The sequence below is a fragment of the Euwallacea fornicatus genome, chromosome 22 (genome assembly GCF_040115645.1).
Source record: "Euwallacea fornicatus isolate EFF26 chromosome 22, ASM4011564v1, whole genome shotgun sequence".
In the NCBI taxonomy this organism is placed as follows: domain Eukaryota; kingdom Metazoa; phylum Arthropoda; class Insecta; order Coleoptera; family Curculionidae; genus Euwallacea; species Euwallacea fornicatus.
The window spans coordinates 619,666-641,770 of record NC_089562.1 but is presented as its reverse complement, the minus strand read 5'-3'; the positions used below and the strand labels follow the sequence as shown (position 1 = coordinate 641,770).

Sequence of the window (22,105 nt, the reverse complement as noted above, 5' to 3'; positions counted from 1 at the left end):
AGGTTTAATTCAGGTCAATTCAAAACTATTTAAAAAAAATCAGGTCCGCATTGAAAAAAATTAAGTCGATGTTCGCCTAAATCGAAAACGTCAGTTTTTAAACGTGTTTAAACCCTTTTTTGCTAAGTATGAAATTAAATGCGCAGTCATTCACTTCATTGTTACGGTAAGAATCTCTATTTGTTACTTCAGTGCTTTTTTCATGTGTGCATATGAGAAAACATGCCGATCAGGCCTGGTCGAGTCAAGCAATTCGAGCTGCTTCAGTGAGTCTAATGCTTTAGCAGATCGTAAAATTAACACTAATTTTTGCAGTAAGCCCAGTTTATGCGGGCCAGTTTTTCAAATTAGAATTAAGATAAGTATAGAACGTCTCAGCTTGAAGAGTTCACATGGTTACACAATGCCAGAAAATTTTCGGCAAGTTAAGCCCTAATTCTGTTTGTACCGGGAGAATCCACTAGGTTCAAATCCAATAGATCAAAATACAACCTCAAGTTGCTAGTTTCGTCATTGGCTCACTGGTTTAATAACGAATCAAAACTATTATATGAATTAGGTAGCGTTAGCGTACAAATCTAGCGTCATGTAGACCTGACGTTAGCCGTTACGACACTCGAAAGATATGCGAGTTGTCTCTATTTTGTACGTTCATGTACTTATTTGTTAATAGGTTTTTTTGGCAATAGAGCACAGTTTAATTTAAGCTGATGATTGCAGGTGCCGGACATCACGGATCCATTCTTCCTGATCGAAACGATCTGCATCGTGTGGTTCACGTTCGAACTCTCGGTGCGGTTCCTAGCGTGTCCTAATAAGTTGCACTTCTTCCGAGACGTGATGAACTTCATTGATATCATCGCCATCATCCCGTATTTCATTACACTGGCGACGGTGGTGGCCGAGGAGGAGGACACGTTGCAACTGCCGCGTGCACCGGTCAGTCCGCAGGACAAGAGCACGAACCAAGCGATGTCGTTAGCCATCCTTCGCGTCATCCGATTGGTGCGAGTCTTCCGAATATTTAAACTCAGTCGGCACAGCAAAGGGCTGCAGATTTTGGGCCGCACCCTCAAGGCGAGCATGCGCGAGTTGGGCCTACTGATATTCTTCCTGTTCATTGGTGAGTTTTCCGTTGCATCATTTAGATTGTTTCGTTTCTTAGTAGGGGGTTGAGAGTCATTTCTTATCGGCACCGGAGTGCTAAATTGGCGCGCTGCGCTATTTTCCAGGCGTGGTTCTATTCTCCAGCATCGTATACTTTGCCGAGGCGGGAATCGAGCGCACCACCTTCAAGTCGATCCCCGATGCGTTTTGGTGGGCGGTCGTCACCATGACCACCGTGGGCTACGGTGACATGAGGTACTACCACCATCACTGGTATAGTGTGCTCGGCCGTGAATGTGTTGCTGCTGGTGGTGATGGTGTTGGTGGTGGTCGTTGGTTGCGGACAATTTCGGGGATGTCCGGCGATTTTTTTTAGCGAAAGAGTCGTTCCCCAGGTTGTCCGAGAACCGTGCTAGACGTCGTGTTGTTTGCAGGTGTCGTGCTGTTCTCGTCGGCCGTGTACTTCGCCGAGGCCGGCAGCGAGAATTCCTTCTTCAAGTCCATCCCGGACGCGTTCTGGTGGGCCGTCGTTACCATGACGACTGTGGGCTACGGCGACATGACGTATGATGTATACACACACGGCATTTCAGATTTAGTTGCCTACTTCCACCGTAGCTCAAAACTAACTTTTTTTACTCTCTTCAACTAATCGTTTTCGATACGTTCAAATCTCTTTTTCTCTTTGTCATTCGTTTGGTTATTAGACATACGCTTATGTCGCGACAACCACTTAACACGTTCCACCGAAAATAACAACAACCATCATACTCTCGACCATGTCTGCCAATAAGCAAATTCTTGGTTAGGACCAAGTAGAGAAACTTGCGAAATGAAGTGCCATAGAATCATGTTCAGATATCATTAATCTTACTTCTCAACATAATTGAAGATTAAGCTGTTCCATCTAGCAAATTCTTTAATTGTAAAATTTTTTCGATATAAAAAAACGAAAATACAGGAAATCAAAATTAAGTTAGAAATATATATTCCTGATAAATTTTGATATTTGCTGAATTTCTAATCTTACACGTGTCAAATACGGCCACTATTACTGTTCATTATTTATTCAAAGGCAAAGATATCTGCTTTCCATTTCCAAGATTTTTATGTCAAAATAATATATAGGGTGTTTCATAACAGAATGTCATTATTTAATGTACGATTTTTTGCCAAATCACAGACTATTAAAGGTTAAATAATTTTTTTGTTTTTGCTTTGTCGCTCCTTGATTTTTAAAAATATTTTCATTCCGTAAATACATTACACACTGCATGCATTATGAAAAACGATTTTGCTAGTTAGAATCGTTCAACTTACATATAAAAGATTCATAATATCACTTTTTTGGACTTCAATTAATCTAAACTCCAAGTCAAGAAATTGCTTAATATCGCCAGACACCAAAAATTCTCCAATTTCTCATTAACAGTCGCATTAAAACACACGAAAGTGAGAAAATTCTTTGCTCCAAGGAACGCGTCCAAATGGCACTTATCAATGTTGCCATCTCTGTCTGTCCACATGTATCCCCCCTCTCTTTCTTCAGTGTTGTGACGCTGGTACTGCTCGATGTATAAACCATGCTTGACTATATTATGCATTTAACACATTCATGGGTATGGTACTGCTATCAAATCGATCTTGACCACGAGAACCAGTCTAGGAACAAAGAATTTTCCGATTTTTCCACAGAAACACCTGTCGAAGTATCGATTTGACCGCGAAAGCAGTACTGTCAAATCGGTATTTTTGTAGCCGACGTCCCTATAGTTCACCTGCATGCGCTTCGTTCCGATAACAGATTGAGTTTGATGTTGAGTTGCTTATGCGAGGAAGCCCCAAAGATACCAATTGAGGTTTTAGTGTGGCCTCCACTAGTGCAATGCTTATATTTACAATAGAATTTGTTTTTTTTTCCTTTTTTAGAGCATGGCTTTGTGGTAATATGTAAGAAAAAAAGTAAAATTTGAGGTTTCCAGCAAGAAAGTTGGGATATGAGGTTTCTTTTTAATTAAAAATTGAAAGTTTACAATTAGTGTCCATAGTCATCATCCATCTCTTTTATTTCTCTCACTGATATTCCCTATGTCTTTTAAAATATATGTATTGAATTTTTTAGGCCAATTATCCTTCTATCTTCGAATCATTTTCCTTACCGCCCATTCCAATTACTCCATCTCTTCTCTCTACGGACATGTATTCTTTATTCTTCCGTTCCTTTTCTTTTCTCTTACTTATTATAAAATTTCTCGATCTTGATCGTCCTATTATCTCCACCAAACCCAATGCATTACCCTCTCCTTAGCTTTAATTTTATTAACCTGATAGTTTTTATAGAAACGTTGAAATTGAATTGGCAGTTTAGCCGGATCTCTCGTTCCCATATAAATTTTCCTCTTGGTAATGTTAACAAAATTCTGATATATTGCTCAATGTCCCTAGAGAAGTTTATTCCCCACAAATATGCGAAAATTCCCAATATCTATTATTCTAGAATATTAGTATTGGATGATTGTATCCAGAACCTATATGTATGTGACATGATTGAGTAGTTGAAGCAGTCGCTAATCCTTGCCTCTCTAGAACCGCATGTGCTAGATCAGGACATCTATATGATCCCGGAGCAGTTGACAGCTACTGCAAGGAAATTATGACGGATGCAACCAATACAATGATGGCAATTACAAATTTTACTCAACAGAAATAACTTCAATTATTTAAATAATTATCGTATATGGTTTTTACTCAATTTTTTCACGTTATAATTAAACATTGCTTCTGCACTTCACAGTTAAGAATTTTTTTTTGCAACTTGAAATGCAAGTCTTGCAGGTAAATTTTTAGATATTTTTAAACATATAAATGTGATATCCTAAACGCAATAAAATGTCCAAATTTTAAAGCTAAAATGTCAATTTAAAATTTAATAAATCCATTTGCCAACGGGTTTTATTCAAAACTAATAGGGTTGGAGTGGCAGTACAAAAAAAAATATGTTTTTGAAAAATAAACATTTTCTATAAGAGGTACTCACTCAAAGACATTCACATTTGCTGCTGAATATAATATGATTGATGTAACACTTTCTCAAATTTGATAACTTAGAATTTTAGCAGTAGAGACTTACTTGCACTACTTATAAAACTTAGTAGAGCACCTTCTCCCTTCCAAAAAACTGCTTGGAAACCTCAAAATTTCCAGAACTTAGACTTTGCTCGTTCAAACATTCCCGCGGTACCATTGCAGGCCTGTAGGCGTATGGGGCAAGATAGTGGGTTCCCTGTGCGCGATAGCCGGTGTCTTGACGATCGCCCTTCCAGTTCCGGTCATCGTCTCCAACTTCAACTACTTCTACCATCGTGAAACCGACCAGGAGGAAATGCAGTCGCAGAACTTCAACCACGTGACCAGCTGCCCGTACCTACCTGGAACTCTCGGTCAACACATGAAGAAGGTACTACTTAAGCCGGCGCGATTTTACTTCCGAACTCGGTTTATTGTCAAATATTACATGATAAATTTGATGAATAAACCGAGTTTTACGGTAATCTCAAACTTATTGGTGCAAGTGTCTATAAGGGGATGTTATAGTGCTGGGGTATTTATGGTTTAGGGTTCGTTGAGCGAGTCCTCAAGTGATTTGGTGGAGTTGGAGGAGGGATTACTAGTGACAAGGGATCAGCTGGTGAGGAAACAGAACTGCAATCCTCGGAGGCATAACAATAATATTAACGCCGTTACCATGGAGACTGACGTTTGACTACAAGGTAATTTAGAGAAAAGCATTAAATGAATCTTGGGTTATTTATTAAAAATTTTCTTTTATCTAATGTGGCAAACGTGCAAAAGAATCGAGCGACTTTCTCAATGTAGATAACATTTTTCGAGGATTCTGGCAATCGTTTCCGTTCCCGACCCTCCCAAATAATTTCCTTCCGCGTTCGGAAAGTTCCGGTAACGGTCGTGCGTCTCCCCGGCAACGCGTGATGCGCCCAACGCCCGCTCGATATTAGGGGGATGGCCGCCCTTTCGGTTCGGGTTGCTGCCGTGGACCCCGCGGAGTTGCCAGGTCGGCATTGGTATTGCCCTGCTCTTAATCAGAAGTTATACGCCTAACTATCAATTTCTTTTTTTGTAGGCCCCACTAGATCACTGTCTTGGTAACATTGCCAAGGAAATAATATGCATCGCACAATTAAAACAAAGATAGAGTATTGGCCAGTATTGTCGTTTCTATAAAAATTATTTTCCTAATAAAGTTACCAATACATTGATCTAGTTGTTTTAAGTATTAAATCATAAGTATAGGGAACTATTAACAAAAATATTTTGCATTGAAACGATTAAATAAAAGTAGATTACGGTCAAACTTTCTGATTTCCATATATATTATTTTCTAGAAAATGTACTAATCCATGCTTTGATTGGTTCTAAGAGCAGTAAAGATTGCCGTATAAATATTATCAGGTATATAATTTATACTCGTATTGACAATATCGTGGACGTGCTTTTTGCTTAAATCAATCTTTTATGGTTAATTTTTTCAAACAAATATCTTTAGGAAATTACTCCTCTATTTTGACAACCTTATTAGCAAACGTCATATTGTCTACTGGGTAGATTTACAGCGGTCGGTTTTAGCAGTTCTGACGGAGACGCATCATCACGATCTATGATAATTATAATGTAAATTTAGTTGCCCGTTTGAATTTTTGACAATATGGTGAATGCGCTTGATGTTCACTTTCGAATCGAATGCCATTTTTACTACGTTATTTTTTTATACCACTTTATCATATTGCCCACTAAGTAGATTTACACTTATTATTAGTGTTATCGCGGAACTATGCTTTCATGGAGTGTAATAATAATTATGTAAATGTCGTTGATTGTATTTCTATATCTGGCGAAAATCAAACCGTCACAGTTTTTATTTATATAACTGAACAGTAATATTCGTGTAAGTTAGAATTACATACAAGATATCCATTTCAGGACCTTTCAGTCTCCATTCCACTCTAAATTTTATTTACAAGTCGCTGGCATACATCAAATTCATTATCGAAAAGGAAAACTCTTTGTTTCGGCGATTGCCGAACAAAATAGATACTTTGAAATTACCACTTTGTAGAGCTCACATTACTGCGAGCATGTTGTAGCTATTTTTATCTGACATTTTCCAGAATGTTTAACCAATCCTAAACGATTTTTCTTCCTTAAGTTTAACTATTATTATAAAGTACTAACTTTTTTTTATTTAGTGATGGATGCTCTGCGTCCCCATCATCACCATCAACCTCCAAACCCCCTGGCGGGTTGGCGAATCCGACTTAAGCTCCGTTGCTTCGAGGGCGAGACCGAGAGCCGCCCTTCCACCGACCCCCCAAGCCGAACGGCGATTCCTTCAAGTGGAGCGCAGCGACGAAGTAGCCAAACCATCGACACCGCCCATCGTCAGGGTAGTGCGCATAGTTCTAGTGTAATAATGATAATGTTAATAACGGTTACGGTGCGCCTGAGGACACCCAGTGACACGAACATACTGCTACATCAAATTTGTGACGTGCTTAGGACTATAATAAGGTCGAGGTACTGTTATTATGGTGTGGTGCTGTGCTGAGTGACGTATAATCGACGAAACGAGTGATAGGAACTGATGTTCAAGAAAGCGAGCAGATTCATTTTGAGTCGGGGTGGGGTGAGGATGGTGACCAGGGGCAGGTTGGAGCACATACTGCTTAATATACAGGGTGGGCCAGTTGTATGTAAATATTTGAGCGAAATTGCTCATATGAATAGATGTCCATAGGTGGAAACCAACTTTCAAAAATACCCAGTCTGTTGCTCTCTAGAATCTACACAATGATATTTTACAAATTGTTGTGTAAACCTACAAGGTGGAAAATTTTTACGGGTACGAATCCCTTCTACCCTAAAAACATAAAACTTTTGACACCTTGTATCTGGGTAACTAAGCTATTGGGGCACTATATCTTCATAGTTTTTTGCTCCCAATTCAATTTTTACATTTACATCCAGGACACCCTGTATACAATCACCAATGAATATAAGTTATCAAAATGCAACCAATTATACATAAATTCTACAGTTAGATATCACCTACCAATACTTATCGGCCGCGGATTTCATGTTGTAAATATCAAAAAAGTCACTTTGCAGAAATTGCAGTCAGTTTCACCTTTTAGTGCTGTGAAGTATTGCAGGTTACAGAATGAATGAATGAATAAATGAAAGGTGAGAGGTATAAAAGTGCCTTTACCATGTATTATAGGCCACAGTTACAATAGTTCCATCGACGTGATGAAGCCCACGAATCTATTGGGATGTCACTTTTTCCCAAGTATTGTGTATTGGTAGACACAAAAGCTACTGACCATTTCTCCAGGATGTATCTAGAGGTCTCGTCGTGTGTAATACATTCCCTGCGGTGGGTGTACTTGCTAATGCTCATTAGATGTTCATGTCGTCAACTACAATCCTCATGGTTTTGATTTCGAATCGAAAAAAAAAGAGAAATTTGAGAGGAGTCTTACCCGCTTTGATAAGAATAACATGATAGTATTTCTCTTTCGAATTACAGGAAACACTCAATTAATTTTTCCTGTAATGTCTAGGAAGTGAAGCATATTTCACGACAAAATTTGTTTTAACGGAAATCTACCTATTACAATGTTTTAGTACTTTTATTTTTATTAGAGGGGGACCTTCAGCTACTTGTCCGCGTTTCATCGAGTCGTAAATTTGTAAATTTATCTAAATCTTTAAAAAAAATTGTATTCCGGAAAAAAACTTCTATAAGGAAGTTGCAAGGTATGTCACAGTTTTTCAGCTTGAACTAAGACACACTCCATCTCTGTGTGTTCTGGTCGTCAGTTCTTCGTACTAGTGCAGGACATTTTTAGCAAAGAGTGGAAAATGGTTTTATAAAATCTTTATGTTTTTTTCTTAGATATGAAGTCCTTGCAGTTTGTGAATGGGTCACACTAGTCGAACGAGCCATGTAATTTGTGAACAAGTCAATAATATATGTCCATTTCCTGATGCCAAATGTATTGAGATGAATCGGTCTGCAGACTTTAACAGTGAAAAAATAGTATAAAACGTTTTTCTTCTAAACCTTTAATTCTGAGTTAGCGACGTCTTACTGTATTTCTTCCAACTGAGTTCATTATAAATGTTTTTCTTTCGGTTTTAAAATGAACAAGACGAATTTAGTCTCATTTTTTCCGTTATCAGATCGCATGACCTTTGTTTTTATTTCCGACACGTTGCAAAGTTATAAGGTGCGCCCATTTTGCGTATCTCGCCTTCTACATCACGAAATACTTTTCCTTTTTTTTATTATTTCGACGAAGTCCTCCGAGGTTTTTCCTGCATCTGATCTTTTCATTTTGAGTTTATGTATATTTTTACCAAAAAGTCCATCATCAATCAAACTTTCTAGTGTAAAAACTTCCTGCTTATAATCTTCCTTAACGATATTATCTGCCATTGTTCATACATTCTCTATTGAGATTTCATTAGTTGTAATTTTGAGCATTATCTGCAGTTAAGGTTTGGTATTCATGAAATATTAGAAAAGAGTTTTAATTCTCAGTACCCATTGTGGTGGAGTGACCTAAGCCTAAACTACAATGAAATTTAGTTTTTAGGAAAAATTTGGAAGAGTTTTAAGTTTTGGCGTCTTCTTCAGTTTGCTGAGTTGTAGTAGCTGGTGTTCAAATTGTAATTGAAGCTGTGACATCAGAGACTAGACTTCGGTCGACCGCACTTGATACTGATGTCGCGTTAGCTGAGATTGGGATATCGAAAATGCTATAAATGTGAGGCAACTCGTTGATATTTGCAATTAAAACCATCGATGAAGAGCGTCACGAAGCGTAAACAAAACGAATAACAAATCATAACCCCAGGTGGCATTATAACGTCCGATTTCGTGCCGTAAGAACGGCACGACATCGGACATCGACGTTCCCAGCGGATAATTCTCTAACATCCCGATTACTGTATAATTGGTTGCATATTTGATGTAAGTGGTGCATCACAATTTTCCCTTTGGTTTACATAATCATAGTTTTGACGTCACTGTGACGTACTTCAACGCGATTGCTTAATAAATCAAACAGGCCAATGATATTTACATGTATTCTTTTCAGTGAGGTCAGCGATTATGACCAATAGTAGGTATTTACGGCGTCAACTGTGATACGTGTCGCGCATTTATTTGACTCACTATCTTAGCTTTTTTGCTGCCTGTAAACTTCTTGATATATCTAGAAAACCAGCTCAAAAAACAGACCGTATTGTCTTTGGTCACCGTCCCCAAAACCGTCCTTGGCTTCGTTTTTTAAGGGTGAGATATCCTGCCAAAAAATATTATTACATAAATAGAAAATACCTTAAAGTAAGTTTAAATGAGGTTAAAAAAATAATAATTCGTCGTAATGTTAAAATTAACTGAGTCGAAGCCAATACCAAAAGTTATAGAGCGCGTCGCCGAACGCCATTTTGTCGCAACATCAAAAGGAAGTCACCATATTAAAAAAACTTACTAATTAGCTCAGATTAGCAGCAAATAAGATTTAGTTAGATACTCAATATTACTTCAATCAACACACATTCTCTCTCTCTCTCTCTCTCTATCTATCTCTATCTCTCTATCTCTTTTTCATTAGGCGCGGCCATTGAACGACCAACTTTATATCTAACTATTGCTTAGAAGCGTGTAACTTAAACATCCCCTTAGGTAGCACTAGGATTTTTGAAATTTTTAGCGACTTTTAAACTATTGTTAAGATAGATACTATCTAGCCAAAGGTCGTCCTGGTCGCCGCAACTGCGCATATGTGACTTTCCGTTCGACTGCGCGTAGAGCGGCGCTCGACGACGCGCCAAAACCGACGCTGTGTAGTGCTCATTCACACCAATTAAATAATAAAGCGCCAGAAGCCCGGCCAATAGGACGAACGTGCAGTCGTGTTGGCGTGACTTTGCGGTCGATTTTAAAAATATGAGAAAAATAATGTAATTAGTTCCGGCACTGTTTTAAGTGCTTGTATTTTTGGGCTGTGTGAAGCTTATTTACCTAGGGTTGGATTAGCTTTTAGCCCTTGTTACATATCCACCCGCGTAGAGGGGCAGACCGGGCGCGATGGGCTCTCATCTCAACCTCGATCCGACCCTGTGTTTTAGTATAGCCACATATCGCGAAATTTTTCCTTTTCATATCGTCGTAGGGACTCAACTAAATTAAAAACATTACACATCTCAATGATTATTGTTAAATATGAAATTTATTTCGCAATTGCTAAAAGTGGTAAGAAGGCAACGCTCCTTTGCCAAACACACATCGCTGATTTACGTAAGTGCAAGGGAAATGTCGAGGTACGACCCATGGCATTTATAAAATCCATGTTGCCAAATTTGGTGCAAGTCTCAAAAACCCCAAGAAAATGAACCAATTTCCGCAATTGAGGTGTTAACTATACTTGATCATATCATTTAATAAATTGGTATATTTTGGTGTTGTTTAAATGAATCATTAAAGAGAAAAATTGTTCTAGGATTGTTTTCCATTTTACCATGGAATGATTTTATAGGGTCGGATCTGGTCATCGAAAGCCCTCGCAAACAATAGCGAGAATATTACGGATTAAATTACACGGAAATCGCTGTAATCATGTAATTGTGTAGATAATCAAAATAATCAAAAACAACCCGAACAATAAATCTGGTTTCGTTTTACGTATATAAGAAAATGGAAAACTGTACGATTGTTTGTGGAACGTTCGTGTTAATATTACGAAATGATGTTTCCTTTTCTTTTGATTTTTGTCGAAATTGAATCAGGATGCAAAATTCAAAACTTTTAAGGAGTTGGAGCAGGGAAATCGACTTGAAAAAAAGTCGGACGTATAGGCAGGGTAGTAACCAAAAAAATGTGTTCAAATGGCATGGAAACTTCCCCAAAATTGGTTTTCTTTGGCTTTCTTCTGTTCGTTGTGGGCGGCCGAACATGAATTTATAAATGTGAATTGAAACAGTGTTTTTTTCGAAGATCAATACAATATCCAATCAGTTGCTTTCATTGGAGGGCCTAAAACTTGTCATTATTTATGCATACAGTATCAACAGACTAATTCTGAATGCATGAAAATATTAATAAAGGTCTTGTAATTTATTATTTACATTTTGCACGTCACTTTAAGTTGAATTAACTCAACGTGACACAGATTCGTGTTCGACCGCGTCGCGCCTTGCGTCTGTCCGCGTGCCCGCTGCCGTCGGACGGCGCCATTATTATTACTACGATCGTCATTCAATTTCTTTACGTTACGTATTAATTATTGTGAATCAGTATGGATCTAGTCATGTTTGTTACAATTTAAAATATTTTATAAATGTTGATTAATATACGACATTCCTATTTCACGTGTTTCGAGTAGATATATTTGTTTGAACCTGCCCCCCTTTCACGATTAACACGCACATTCGTGCTTATTGTACTGGAAAGAACTTAAAAAAGTGTCCCATGTCTTCGGTTTAGCCCTGTGATTCCTACAAGGTTATGAGGTAAGACAACTACTGAGAGATTTTGACTAGTGGCTCAATGTCAATGTACATGCAAACTGTAAATTTAAATAACAGCAGAGCCGCAAATCTTAGCTAAGAGTAAACAGTAAGCAGTAAAAATTAGGAAAAATAGTAAAAGAGAAAATAAGAGTAAAAATTTCACAAGAAACCACGTTTTCTCTCACCAAAAACCGTAAAACTGTATTTTTATTCAATATAGATTTATTTTCTGTGAGAACTAGATCAAGTTTAGAATTTCTAGGAAAAAATGTGTAAAAAGGATAAATAACAGAAGGTTTAGGAAAAATAATATAGAAAAAAATAGGCATAAGCTGCAGTGGCAAAAATGTAGAATTTAAAAATCATGTGAAATTTAACTAAATTGTTCAAATCTATGACACTGGGGTTCGTGTAAATTAAAACACGATGAATTTTCTTTATTTGATTTAAAACTGTAGAAAACTATTATTTAGGTATGAGAGCATACGATGGATACTAAACATACATAAATCGTCCAAATTGATCAAATCAAACTTTAACTAACTCAAAACAATAAAGATTTTGGTCAGGCGTTCCAAATCTACCAGATGTCGAATATTTACCAGAAATCAGGAAAAGATTATGGAATTTAACTAATTCGGCCAAATTCCATCAAACTGTGCTTTGTATATCTATAGTTTATAATAGAAATAAAACAACTGTTTGCTGGCAAAATTACCAGGAGTCTGAAAACCGGGTCTTATCTTTTTTTTTTAGGAGATAATAAAGTTTCGAATTTCCATTTATTTATTTAACACAAAAATCACAAAAACTGATTCTACAATCAAAGCGTAAACGAGGGATATTCGGTATCCGATTCCGTTTCATCAAAATCAAGAGAAACCCGAACCAAGCCGTCATCATCTACTTTATCTAGAATCTGGCATATTAGAGGTGACTCAACGCCCAGAATATATTCACAATATTTCGGCTCTAGAAGGTAGAGAGACACGCTTGATGGATTCGCCGCGTTCTCTAAACATTTCAGTTTCACCTCCGTTTGACGAGGCTGGCCAGTTTTGTCGCAAACGCTACCCTAAAATCAACGTTTCATTGTTATTTTTATAAATTTCTTTAAATCCGAACCTCAGAATAAAAATGAGAAATTTGTTTCCGCGCTTCCACAGGTTTGGGTCGTTTGTGGGGATGCTCTTTAATCCATTCCAAATGCTTCTGCTTGTTGAACACTCCCAAATTGATTGCAGTCCTGGATCCGTCCCGTTCAATGTGAAACTGTTCTACAGATTTACCATAACAAAATTCAAATTTCCACCATCCAGTGCCTGAAAGAAGTTTTTTTATTTTACAACTTAACAGAAAAACCAGAGTTTGTCTAAACTACCTCCATAAAGGCAATGTTTTCCTTGCAAGAACTCCTTAACAGGACCAGTGTCCCCCACTTTAGCACTCAAAAATGTGGGTGATTTTCTATTTTCAGACCCTCCAGTCACAGCATCCTCAGTTTTAAATTGAATTAACTCCACCTTTACATCAGTTATAAATGACAATCACACAATTTTCAATTTCTTTTAATATACCTTATATCCATCACTTTGTTGATTCTTTTTTAGTATTGAAAAACAAATTATTTGAGAACAGTTTGCCTATTCTAGTAAGTACTTAGACTTACTTACCTTAAGCCTATCAAATTCAGCATTTTTCCTCAATTTAGCACTTTCCAACTTCAGCTTCCTCAAGCTGTATGGTTCGTCAGAGGCCCCCTCCATTGGAATACAGTTAATCTTCAGATCGTCAGTGTCCTTAGGCTTGTATTTTGGATGGGAACATAATAATGGAGTTAAAATTATGATTTCATACGAACAGGTTGAAGTCTCTTTTAAGAGATAAACCTCATGTTTACCTTTAAACAAACCAGATTAAAACATTTCACATTTAGGATAGTAAACAATACCATGAATAAAGCACACATAGACCACTTTAGTGGTACGGGGCTTATTGTAGTTTAAATCACAGGCAGTGCCATTTTCCATGGTTAATTCGAAGTACGGCAGATTAACATTGTCAATCTTTTTTGTGTTAATCACGACATTTTCTTTCAAATCATCTCTATCAAGTTTAGACTTCTCAAGTAGCCCCTCAAAGTGCTTTTCATCCCATTTTCCCAAAAGATACTCTTGCATCTTAACTTTCTGGCCCTCCCTTTCTTCGTGGTATTGTCGTATGTATTTTCCATGGCACACTTCATACGTCCAATAACTTTCCAGGCGGTAGGAGCATGTACCTTGAGCAAACAACGGCGATATTAGTTCCAGTGGGCTTGGGCCTAAATAGGGTTCTAATGGGCTCTCTTCTTTTTTAATTATATTTGGTAGAAAGCACTGGTATTTCTCATTCAGGGAGGACGTAACGACCATAGTTTCTGAATAATCATCACTCTTTACCAGACCTAAATCGCCGGGGAAGTTTAAATCGAACAGAACCGAGTCATCAAAGCCTTCAACGTCATGTTCCGTACATAATATAATAGAAAATATGCAAAACAAAAATGTTTTACAATCCATGGTGATTGTACTCGGTATCACTTGAACATATCGCACTTAAAACACATCTTCAATAACTTAGCAGAAACAACATATTTTATTGCAAATATAAATTAAAAGTTGTTAAGAATTATGGTTTCAGGAGATGACATGTTGTGATATGTAAAATTTGACGTTTTAAACGTTGAACACAGCTGATTGCGACGTTGCGTTCACCAAACTGTTTTTTGAAGTACTGTTTTGGTCTGATGAATAGAATTAAGAATTAATTTATTATTAAATTTTTTTAAAGTCATAATTAGCCTCTCTCTTTTTCTCTTAGCTATATTCAATCAATTAGTTATTCATGCAAATTTAATATAGTCGGGTTTCAGGTTTAGTACAAATAAGCAACATCGCTACGTTAATTTTAGGAACATTTGTTCACACAAGCATATATCCCAATTGACTTGACCTTGTCATATATATGCTATACTTTGACTTTTTCTTCTCTACTTCTAGGTTATGTTTTGTTGGTTTTTCTAGTAAAACTATCTGGTTAAACATTTAAACTAATTGAAAGGAATATTTACCAACTAAAATGGTAATAAACACACAATTCGATATTACTAATTTTAATTTCATTCCACTTTGATGTGTTTCAGCCAAAACTAAAGCAACTAGAGCAATGCAAACACCCAAACAGCAGAAAAACTAAGGCCCTGGCCAAAACCATGAAACGGTATTTCAAATTTTCTTGTAGATATAAGATTAAATTTTCCACATAAAACTCATTGTTTTCATAAGGCAATCAATGAAGGAAAAAATCAAGACTGCCACATATATCAAACAAAACTTACTGGGTGAAAAACTATTATGGTTCCGAGACCATTTGGACCCCAACTTATCCTGCCTAACATCGACAATAGTAGCGCAGTTAATACAAGAATATTTAGGTGAATTGATGATTATAATGTGTAGATTGGTTGTATTATGGTTGATGATCTTAGGGCGATTTAATGAGGAATTGGAGCAAATTAAATTAAAGCACTCAGTGGGACAGAGAAAGAATCGGCAACACGCCAGCAGGCAGGACGTGATAAATATGACCTTAAAGCACGAGAAAGAGGAGTTTCAGACTTGCGGTATTGGTAAGTTTAGTTTATTTTGAAAGTTTTTGTATTTAAAAAATTATGTTCTTAGAAATGCCAGATTTATTAAATCAAAGCCAGTTGACTATGTTGAAAAGTTGGAATGGGGAGCTTCGATATTTACAGAATTTTAAGTTAAGGAGGTTCAGTGTTTCAAACTTACAAGTTGATATGGGCAATAAAAACAGATAGTATGTTATTTTTTATTAATCAATAAGAAAATAAAGTTCCATTTGGTCCCATAGAGAATAAAGGTTTTGTTACATAAAAAACAATTACAGTGTTATTAAATAAATAATTAGAATGTTATATCTTTAAATGTTTTTCAAGCAACAATTGTTTTGAGAATCATTTCTAAACTTCCCCTTAGGCCTCCGTACTACCCTATATTGACTATCATACACATCAGGAATGCTCATTTGCACAAAGTCATTGAACACCATTTGAACAGTACTGTTGATGAATATGCTCTTCTCATACTTTATGAGTTGCTTGAAAAAACCACAGTTAGGTTTTATACGAGGACGGCGCGCTTTCACGTAATTGTAGGCCTCCAAAAGCGAAATTCTTCGGTGTTTCATCAAATAGGCGATGCAAAAGCTGGCAGAACGGCTAATTCCTGCTAGGCAGTGAATCAAAGTGCGTCCACCCGAGGCGGCAACCTGATGGAAAATATTACGTATAGTTGTTAAAATCTGGCATTGAACTGTAAGTAAAATTTTGAAAAAATGCGTTAAAAATAGCAATCATTAATAGGCCTGTGGAATTCGAATATCAGCATTTTGAAGCCTTAATGACCGCGAGACGAAACCGTAACTTAATTTGACTAAACTCAAGGCTGAAATTATTTTTTGGTTTGTTGTTCGTGTGTCACATCGAATTTAAAATTTATTTTAGAGCTTTTTAAACAAATGAGTGGAGACCGTGAATAATAAGTTTTATTTTTAGAAAATCGCTTTATTGGCAGCCTTTGGGTTTGTACCAGGTGTTTGACTGTTAGCCCCGAGTGGGGAAGTCATTGAGAAAGTTTTTTTTCTGAACACTTAAAGTCTCAAAATCAACTATTCGGGGTTGATTATATTATCACGAAAGTAACAAGTTCGCGGCTTGTAATATATCGAGTATATTGAGGATGCAAGTGCATATCCTTCATTGACAAGATTTTTTGTCGAAATAGGTCATGTGAGATTGTATCTTTGTTCCGACGAATTTTTTTTGACTTCCCAGGTTCTCTGTATTGTGCATTTGATGTTATTAATGCGCTTTTAACGGACCCACAAAGCCTCATATGGCTATTTATAGCGAGCCAATCAAACAAACACAATTAATGAGTTTACATTTCGAAACGTACATTTGCACAGCTTAGTAAATGATCATTCGACCATATGGAAGGATTATTATTTGTCTGTGGCATTGGTCTTTATGAATTCATTACGAGTAAAGAAGCTAGATACAACGGCAACTAAGAAGACGGCTAAATTTGAGGAGAGCTTTTGTTGTTCACAACGACTAGATCTCTCCTTACATTTTTATGTTATTTTTTTTTTAATTTCTAATTACACGTTTTCAAAAATTTGAAATTTTAATTTATAATTAATCAAAAATAGCCAAATCAAAGTTGATCCTTTGAAAATCCCCTTCAACAAACAATTTTCAAACGTTTCTGCAGCGACGAGTGATTCCCCTCTTCTATGAAATAGACGATTGAATTCCCCTGGCACTCACCTGTTCAATAACATCCGACACTTCATCGAAATACTGGCTAATATTGGAGTCTGAAGAATCCAGCACATTTACTCTATGAAACAAGGTGACTTCTTCGCTGAGGGGCACTATAGGCAGCTCAGGGGCTGCGCTGATTACGCAAGTGATCCCTATAGCGTCGATTATCCCGGAATTCACGAAAGCTGCAGAGGTCAGGATTAAGTGGTCAGTCAAGACTGATATGTGGCTCTTCCGAAGGGCCATCTCGAGGGCCGGATTCAAGTCTTGGTACATAAATCTGGAAATCGTTGTTGATGATTTTTTTTTACACAGAAAAATAAAATACCGTGCGCGTACACCATGAATATTTACAAAGCGAGCGCCAAGTGACGCCTCTATTTTCCGCTTATCAATGATTCCCGCGGCGGACTCCTGGCGAAAGATTATTATTAAACTGTTCGGTGTGCACAAAAACCATTAATCATAGCAACGTTTAATGCAGCATTCCATTAATAATAATCGAATTGTTTACTGACCATCGCAACAAAAGATACCAGCAACACTTACCCTTGATTGTAGGCTGCTTGAGCAACACCATTGCCCTTATCTACGATGTCTGCAGGCACCCTATTTTTAGGGACATCATAATTCTGGGCCTTCTCCATGTCTCTTTAAAGCAATATAAAAACAAAAATACCAGAGAAGAGTAGTTCCGAATGGAGCGAGCGCCGACAAACGACTGAGTCACGGAATTTCGCATTTACCTGGCTATTTTCCGATGGGGCACTCGTCGCGGATTCCTTCGAGATATTCGTGTAAACAAAATATTTCGGCCGCATTCCGCACGGTGTTTGCAACCAGATCGTTTAAGTGTGGGAATATTTTGGGAAACGCGGGAGCACATGTGCGTTCATCGGCATTTGGAACGGAATTTGTTCTTGTTCCATTCTTATTATTGCGAAACCTTCTTCAGTTAATTTTAGGACGCAGAAATGGAGCAAATTTTAAAAGGGTAAAATCATCTTTGGATGAGATTAGTGCGTTTTTCGCGTACCATCTTGTGAGTAGTTGTTAATCATGACTGCAGAATGTGTAATTGGCGTCATTCTTCTACTTTTAGAGCTTAAATACGTTGCTACAGTACACCTGCGGCGTCTACAGTTTATGTTTTCGTGTAGGTAGTGAGTGCGAAAAAAATTAGTTTTTGCGTCATTAATACAAGCAGGCTGTTGTTTTTCTATATTAGCAAAAATCGCCGATATTTGCTTTTCAACAATTACTCCGAACAGAAGCTTCTATATTGAATGTTTCTACAAAGTGATTAAACCTAAAATTTTTCAACATTTTTAAAATTAGAATTTGAATTTTTCATCGTGTACGAAATGTATTACAACTTTCGGATTAGCAGAAATTGACCGTGATTTCAGAGTTCTAAATGTAATATTCCAGATATTTTTCCATACTCTGAAAGAGCCTAAAATATCTTTTAACAAGATACATCACAAGTCGATATTTGAATTCAAAATGACGTGCGGCGTAACGGTTTTTTCATAATTTTTTAAATGGCGCTACGCTATGTATATTTATGATGCCCACTACTGTGGCGTCACCTATTAAGAAGTAGCTCCAAATCCCCAACTTCCACATTTTACCTTCGACGTAACAGTTTTGCTAAATCACGACATACGTCCTACTAAGACCCTATAGTTCACATTATTGTTAAACAAAGAGAGATTTCTTAGATCACGTGCTTTAGGAAAGAAGAAACGAATGACGTTTCTTTAGTGTTTTCGATTTGTTTGATATAATATAACCTCAAATATTTCTCATTATTTTCATGGCAAAGTTTCTATTTATTCATATTTAAATTCCTATAATGTAACAACAGTGTAGTGAATATTGAGGAATTTCTATTAGAACTACCCACTGAATTGTAGCAATATGCCCCGCGTGAAGTCTTCTCCCAAAAAATGTATTAAAACCAACTTGCAGCAGTCGGAAAACACCTGGGTGTTTCTACTCAAAGGTAGGCTTGTAACTTCTCAAATAAATACCTTAAAATTCTTTTCATATTGTATTAATTCCCTATATTTTCTTCCCTCTTTATGCTTTTTAGATTGATCCTTAGGAAGTTTTTTTATAATCCCTATATTTATATGTTATTAATACCAAATTGGTAAATTTTATTTAATAGGTGAAGCCCTTGAATTATCGGAACAATACACAGGCACAGGTACTCCTGACATTGTCACATTAAGACACCCAAACACAGGAGAATCTGCAGTTTTCTTGTTCTCACCAGCAAACAATTCTGTCCAAGAGGTTTTGACCTTTAATGAAGCCAAGAGGTCTTGGTTTATAGATGAAACTGTTAAAAGTGATGGCAAATTGCACTTGTCAACCCCTATTGATCCAATCTTTTTAGGTGATAAGTTTTTATTATTTTTGAAGTGGCATTTTTTGCTTTTATAGTTTTACCCTATTTAAGGAAATACTGCACTACTTATGCTCAACCATTAGATCAATTATTAAGAGATGAAGAGTTTCCTGAAACTGAAAGATTGTTGAAATCCAGTGGATTGAATTATCTAAATATGATTGCTGATAAAAAGGTAAAAAATTATATCTGAACCTTTTTTTGAGTATAGGGATTTACTAATATAGGGAGATGAGGAGCTGAATGCATTCAAATACAATGAGGATAAAACTCTAAATTGGCTAAAAAGGAAGACAGAACGAGTAGCAGAAATTTTAAAGCAAAAAAACATTCATGTGGGCACATCAGGGGTAGTATCCAATAATTTTATCAAATCCTCTAAGCCTGAGGCTGTTGATCATGAGGCTTATTTGCGTTATGCACATGGCATTGTCTCAGAATATCTTGTGGAAGACTTGAGTCTCAAATTGTTGAAATTCTTGGGCCTTCCTGAACATGAGGCTGCACCACAAACCTTAAAGAGAAAGAGCACAAGCACAGCAGGTAACTTTGGTAACCTTTTTGTTTAAGCACTGAGAAATTTTCGCAGGTCAAGAGCAGAAAAAATTGAAACTTGAAGAGGATACTACTAAGGGGCCAAGCAGCAGTATTTTAGACTTGACTAAGCCAGAGGTTAAGTCTGTTAAACCTCCCAGTTTAACTGCCAAAGATAAGGCCAGAGCTAAAGCGGCCAGCAGCAGCAAAACTATTAGTTCATTTTTCAAGAAAAGTTAATAGTTTTGTCTGTTGTTTGGTCACATGAAGGTGCGATATTATTTGATAGTTTATCTGTTAAGACTGACGATGTATCTTGAGGTTTATTTATTTAGTTCTGTATGTTAGAAACTAGATCTTTTGATGCTTTTATTTTTAAGTGTTATAAATGTAATAGGAAATTAGCCATTGCTCTTGTATATTTATCATTGCAGTAGTGAATTAGAAAGGTAAGAACTAAGTGTTATAATATTAAGAAGCCTCAGTCATCATTAATTGTTGTCCATAATTGGAAAATGTTCCTTTTTTTTGTCTTAGTATCCTTAGAAATGTTTCAATTTTACAGTAACAACACCTTGTTTTGAATCTCAAGTCCCTTTTATTTCAAAGAAAGCTAATCAAAAAGTATTGAATCAACTTCTTTATTATTAATAATCAATATTCCTCCATCACCACTCTTTTCTTCTTCAAATCTTCCAGTTGCACCTTAACAGCATTAATTTCCTCTTGACTCACAGTAACTTCAACTCCACACTCCTTTTGCTCAACTCGGATAAACTCCAAACTGCGGATTTTTTCTTCCAAGAAGGCTGGCTGCTCACTCTCATATTTCAATCTAAGTCCACATTATTTTATGAAAAAGCTAGTTTACCTTTAATTACATACCTCAAAGAATTTAGCCTCTCTTGTTTGACATCCTCACAATATTTATCTGTAAGTTTCCTCAATGAATCCTTCCTGGTAATCCACTTAAATTCATTAGGTGGTGGTTTGTAAACCAAATTCAGCTTTTCTAAGATCCATTCAAACTTCTTATAATCCCATCTCCTCAGGTATTTTAGGTGCTTTTTCCTTTTATCAATCAATTCTTTCAGATTCACTTTTATGTATTTGTTTCTTGGGAAGCGCTCCATTATCTGCTGCCAAGCACGGATTTGACCTGTCCATCGGGCCAATTTCACTTCAATGGATGTGCTGTCATGTTCATGTCTTTTGACTTTATTTATGTTCTCCTGCAAATAAACCTTTTGCGACTGTTTGTTTGGGTTGAATTCCAGGGTGAATAAACGTTTCACATAGTCATTTGCAGTTTCTAATTCTTTGGAATTTCTACAAGTATAAATATGACTAACACCGAAAAGTGATAAAAGAGGGACATTTTACCTGAATTCTAGAAGATATTGGTTTTTATCTATGGGGGGTTTGGAGGACAAATCTCCAGATTTTTCAGGTTTAAAACATGGAATTTTTTCGGGACGTATCCACTTGATTTTGAGGTCGGATTTGAATGCATAAGACCTTACAATGAGACCTATTAACTGCGGTTGAGTTTGAAATAAAAATATTTTATTCATTTTTTTTTCACTATTTTTGAATTAATTAAAAATATACTGGTTAGGTTTTAAAGGTTAGGATCACAAGTTTATAGATGCAAAATGGACGCTGCTGAAAAGCACTAAGAAAAACATTTTTTTTACTGTATTCATATTTGCCCTGTGTAATTTCAATTTAAAATTTTCATAATCCACGATAAGGACTAATTTAAAATTCAAAAAAGTAATGAAAAGTTAAAAAGCGTAAATACCGAAAGGTAAACAAGGATAGATATACCACATCAATGTGGATTACAAATTTCCCAAATTTTTACTTTCATGGTTTTTTTTTTCTTTCTGAACTTTCACTGAATGGTATTTAGCGTACCTGAATGATAAATATAACTTATGCATCTATGTATTTTTATTTGAATGAAAATCTAATAGCAATATGTTTAGAAAAAGCTGGATATTTAAAGTATGTAACAGAGACAATTTTTAAATAATGCGATTGTTATTTGAAGT

General features: G+C 36.4%; 6 protein-coding genes across 19 annotated transcripts in view; 3 read left to right on the top strand and 3 right to left on the bottom strand.

Annotated features, from left to right (window-relative positions):
• Positions 1-11,562, top strand: part of shaker (Potassium voltage-gated channel protein Shaker) — an 81,117-nt gene extending 69,555 nt beyond the window's left edge. For 8 of the 10 annotated variants that reach the window (XM_066294955.1, XM_066294954.1, XM_066294953.1 and 5 more), the window contains 5 exons: positions 721-1,123; positions 1,542-1,671; positions 4,357-4,564; positions 4,724-4,877; positions 6,372-11,562. In XM_066294955.1, the coding sequence (XP_066151052.1) occupies positions 721-1,123; positions 1,542-1,671; positions 4,357-4,564; positions 4,724-4,870 (888 nt within the window). In that variant the 3' untranslated portion in view covers positions 4,871-4,877; positions 6,372-11,562. Of the gene's footprint in view, positions 1-720; positions 1,124-1,232; positions 1,363-1,541; positions 1,679-4,356; positions 4,565-4,723; positions 4,878-6,371 lie in introns of those variants that run through there. The other 2 variants (XM_066294952.1, XR_010733258.1) reach the window with 2 other exon arrangements.
• A 120-nt stretch (positions 11,563-11,682) lies between these two features.
• Positions 11,683-15,682, top strand: LOC136346097 (translation machinery-associated protein 16 homolog). 2 transcript variants are annotated; one of them, XM_066294968.1, is made up of 5 exons: positions 11,683-11,703; positions 14,888-14,964; positions 15,030-15,178; positions 15,233-15,373; positions 15,426-15,682. In XM_066294968.1, exons 2-5 carry the CDS (start codon positions 14,957-14,959, stop codon positions 15,563-15,565), a joined length of 438 nt encoding a protein of 145 aa, XP_066151065.1. In that variant the 5' UTR covers positions 11,683-11,703; positions 14,888-14,956; the 3' UTR covers positions 15,566-15,682. The 2 variants fall into 2 exon arrangements, with proteins under 2 accessions (XP_066151065.1, XP_066151064.1); XM_066294967.1 differs by lacking the exon at positions 11,683-11,703 and adding an exon at positions 14,687-14,826.
• Positions 12,472-14,419, bottom strand: LOC136346095 (endoplasmic reticulum lectin 1). Of its 2 annotated transcripts, XM_066294961.1 has the most exons (6): positions 13,655-14,419; positions 13,377-13,603; positions 13,281-13,304; positions 13,085-13,226; positions 12,829-13,025; positions 12,472-12,778 (listed from the first exon to the last, which is right to left on the bottom strand). In XM_066294961.1, exons 1-6 carry the CDS (start codon positions 14,262-14,264, stop codon positions 12,527-12,529), a joined length of 1,452 nt encoding a protein of 483 aa, XP_066151058.1. In that variant the 5' UTR covers positions 14,265-14,419; the 3' UTR covers positions 12,472-12,526. The 2 variants fall into 2 exon arrangements, with proteins under 2 accessions (XP_066151058.1, XP_066151059.1); XM_066294962.1 differs by lacking the exon at positions 13,281-13,304 and having other exon boundaries at positions 13,655-14,417.
• LOC136346096 (dual specificity protein phosphatase 21-like) lies at positions 15,544-17,946 on the bottom strand. 3 transcript variants are annotated; one of them, XM_066294964.1, is made up of 4 exons: positions 17,645-17,946; positions 17,435-17,509; positions 17,099-17,375; positions 15,544-16,035 (listed from the first exon to the last, which is right to left on the bottom strand). In XM_066294964.1, exons 2-4 carry the CDS (start codon positions 17,437-17,439, stop codon positions 15,688-15,690), a joined length of 630 nt encoding a protein of 209 aa, XP_066151061.1. In that variant the 5' UTR covers positions 17,440-17,509; positions 17,645-17,946; the 3' UTR covers positions 15,544-15,687. The 3 variants fall into 3 exon arrangements, with proteins under 3 accessions (XP_066151061.1, XP_066151062.1, XP_066151060.1); XM_066294965.1 differs by having other exon boundaries at positions 17,424-17,509; positions 17,645-17,943; XM_066294963.1 differs by lacking the exon at positions 17,435-17,509 and having other exon boundaries at positions 17,645-17,938.
• An 846-nt stretch (positions 17,947-18,792) lies between these two features.
• On the top strand, positions 18,793-20,675 carry LOC136346083 (ribonuclease H2 subunit B). The gene is made up of 5 exons (XM_066294937.1): positions 18,793-19,103; positions 19,272-19,502; positions 19,550-19,689; positions 19,742-20,057; positions 20,104-20,675. The coding sequence occupies exons 1-5, from the start codon at positions 19,019-19,021 to the stop codon at positions 20,286-20,288; spliced, it is 957 nt and encodes a 318-aa protein (XP_066151034.1). The 5' UTR covers positions 18,793-19,018; the 3' UTR covers positions 20,289-20,675.
• On the bottom strand, positions 20,669-21,881 carry bonsai (28S ribosomal protein S15, mitochondrial). The gene is made up of 3 exons (XM_066294940.1): positions 21,432-21,881; positions 20,934-21,377; positions 20,669-20,883 (listed from the first exon to the last, which is right to left on the bottom strand). Exons 1-3 carry the CDS (start codon positions 21,620-21,622, stop codon positions 20,703-20,705), a joined length of 816 nt encoding a protein of 271 aa, XP_066151037.1. The 5' UTR covers positions 21,623-21,881; the 3' UTR covers positions 20,669-20,702.
• Positions 21,882-22,105: the final 224 nt, after the last annotated feature.

Excerpts from the sequence above, each read along its gene's own strand:
- LOC136346083 (XM_066294937.1), top strand. The coding sequence starts at position 19,019 with ATGCCCCGCGTGAAGTCTTCTCCCAAAAAATGTATTAAAACCAACTTG. Across the intron at positions 19,104-19,271 it reads CTGGGTGTTTCTACTCAAAG|GTGAAGCCCTTGAATTATCG; the intron begins GTAGGCTTGTAA and ends TTTATTTAATAG. Across the intron at positions 19,690-19,741 it reads ATATGATTGCTGATAAAAAG|GGAGATGAGGAGCTGAATGC; the intron begins GTAAAAAATTAT and ends TTACTAATATAG.
- LOC136346096 (XM_066294963.1), bottom strand. The coding sequence starts at position 17,742 with ATGGAGAAGGCCCAGAATTATGATGTCCCTAAAAATAGGGTGCCTGCA. Across the intron at positions 17,376-17,644 it reads CAAGCAGCCTACAATCAAGG|ATTTATGTACCAAGACTTGA; the intron begins GTAAGTGTTGCT and ends AACGATTTCCAG. Across the intron at positions 16,036-17,098 it reads TGTCGGATGTTATTGAACAG|GTTGCCGCCTCGGGTGGACG; the intron begins GTGAGTGCCAGG and ends ATTTTCCATCAG.
- LOC136346095 (XM_066294961.1), bottom strand. The coding sequence starts at position 14,264 with ATGGATTGTAAAACATTTTTGTTTTGCATATTTTCTATTATATTATGT. Across the intron at positions 13,305-13,376 it reads CTGAATTTGATAGGCTTAAG|AATCAACAAAGTGATGGATA; the intron begins GTAAGTAAGTCT and ends ATACTAAAAAAG. Across the intron at positions 13,227-13,280 it reads AACAAAGTGATGGATATAAG|GTGGAGTTAATTCAATTTAA; the intron begins GTATATTAAAAG and ends ACTGATGTAAAG.
- bonsai (XM_066294940.1), bottom strand. The coding sequence starts at position 21,622 with ATGAATAAAATATTTTTATTTCAAACTCAACCGCAGTTAATAGGTCTC. Across the intron at positions 21,378-21,431 it reads CAATATCTTCTAGAATTCAG|AAATTCCAAAGAATTAGAAA; the intron begins GTAAAATGTCCC and ends TTATACTTGTAG. Across the intron at positions 20,884-20,933 it reads GAGAGGCTAAATTCTTTGAG|ATTGAAATATGAGAGTGAGC; the intron begins GTATGTAATTAA and ends ATGTGGACTTAG.
- LOC136346097 (XM_066294967.1), top strand. Across the intron at positions 15,179-15,232 it reads GTTAATACAAGAATATTTAG|GGCGATTTAATGAGGAATTG; the intron begins GTGAATTGATGA and ends TGATGATCTTAG. Across the intron at positions 15,374-15,425 it reads GTTTCAGACTTGCGGTATTG|AAATGCCAGATTTATTAAAT; the intron begins GTAAGTTTAGTT and ends TTATGTTCTTAG.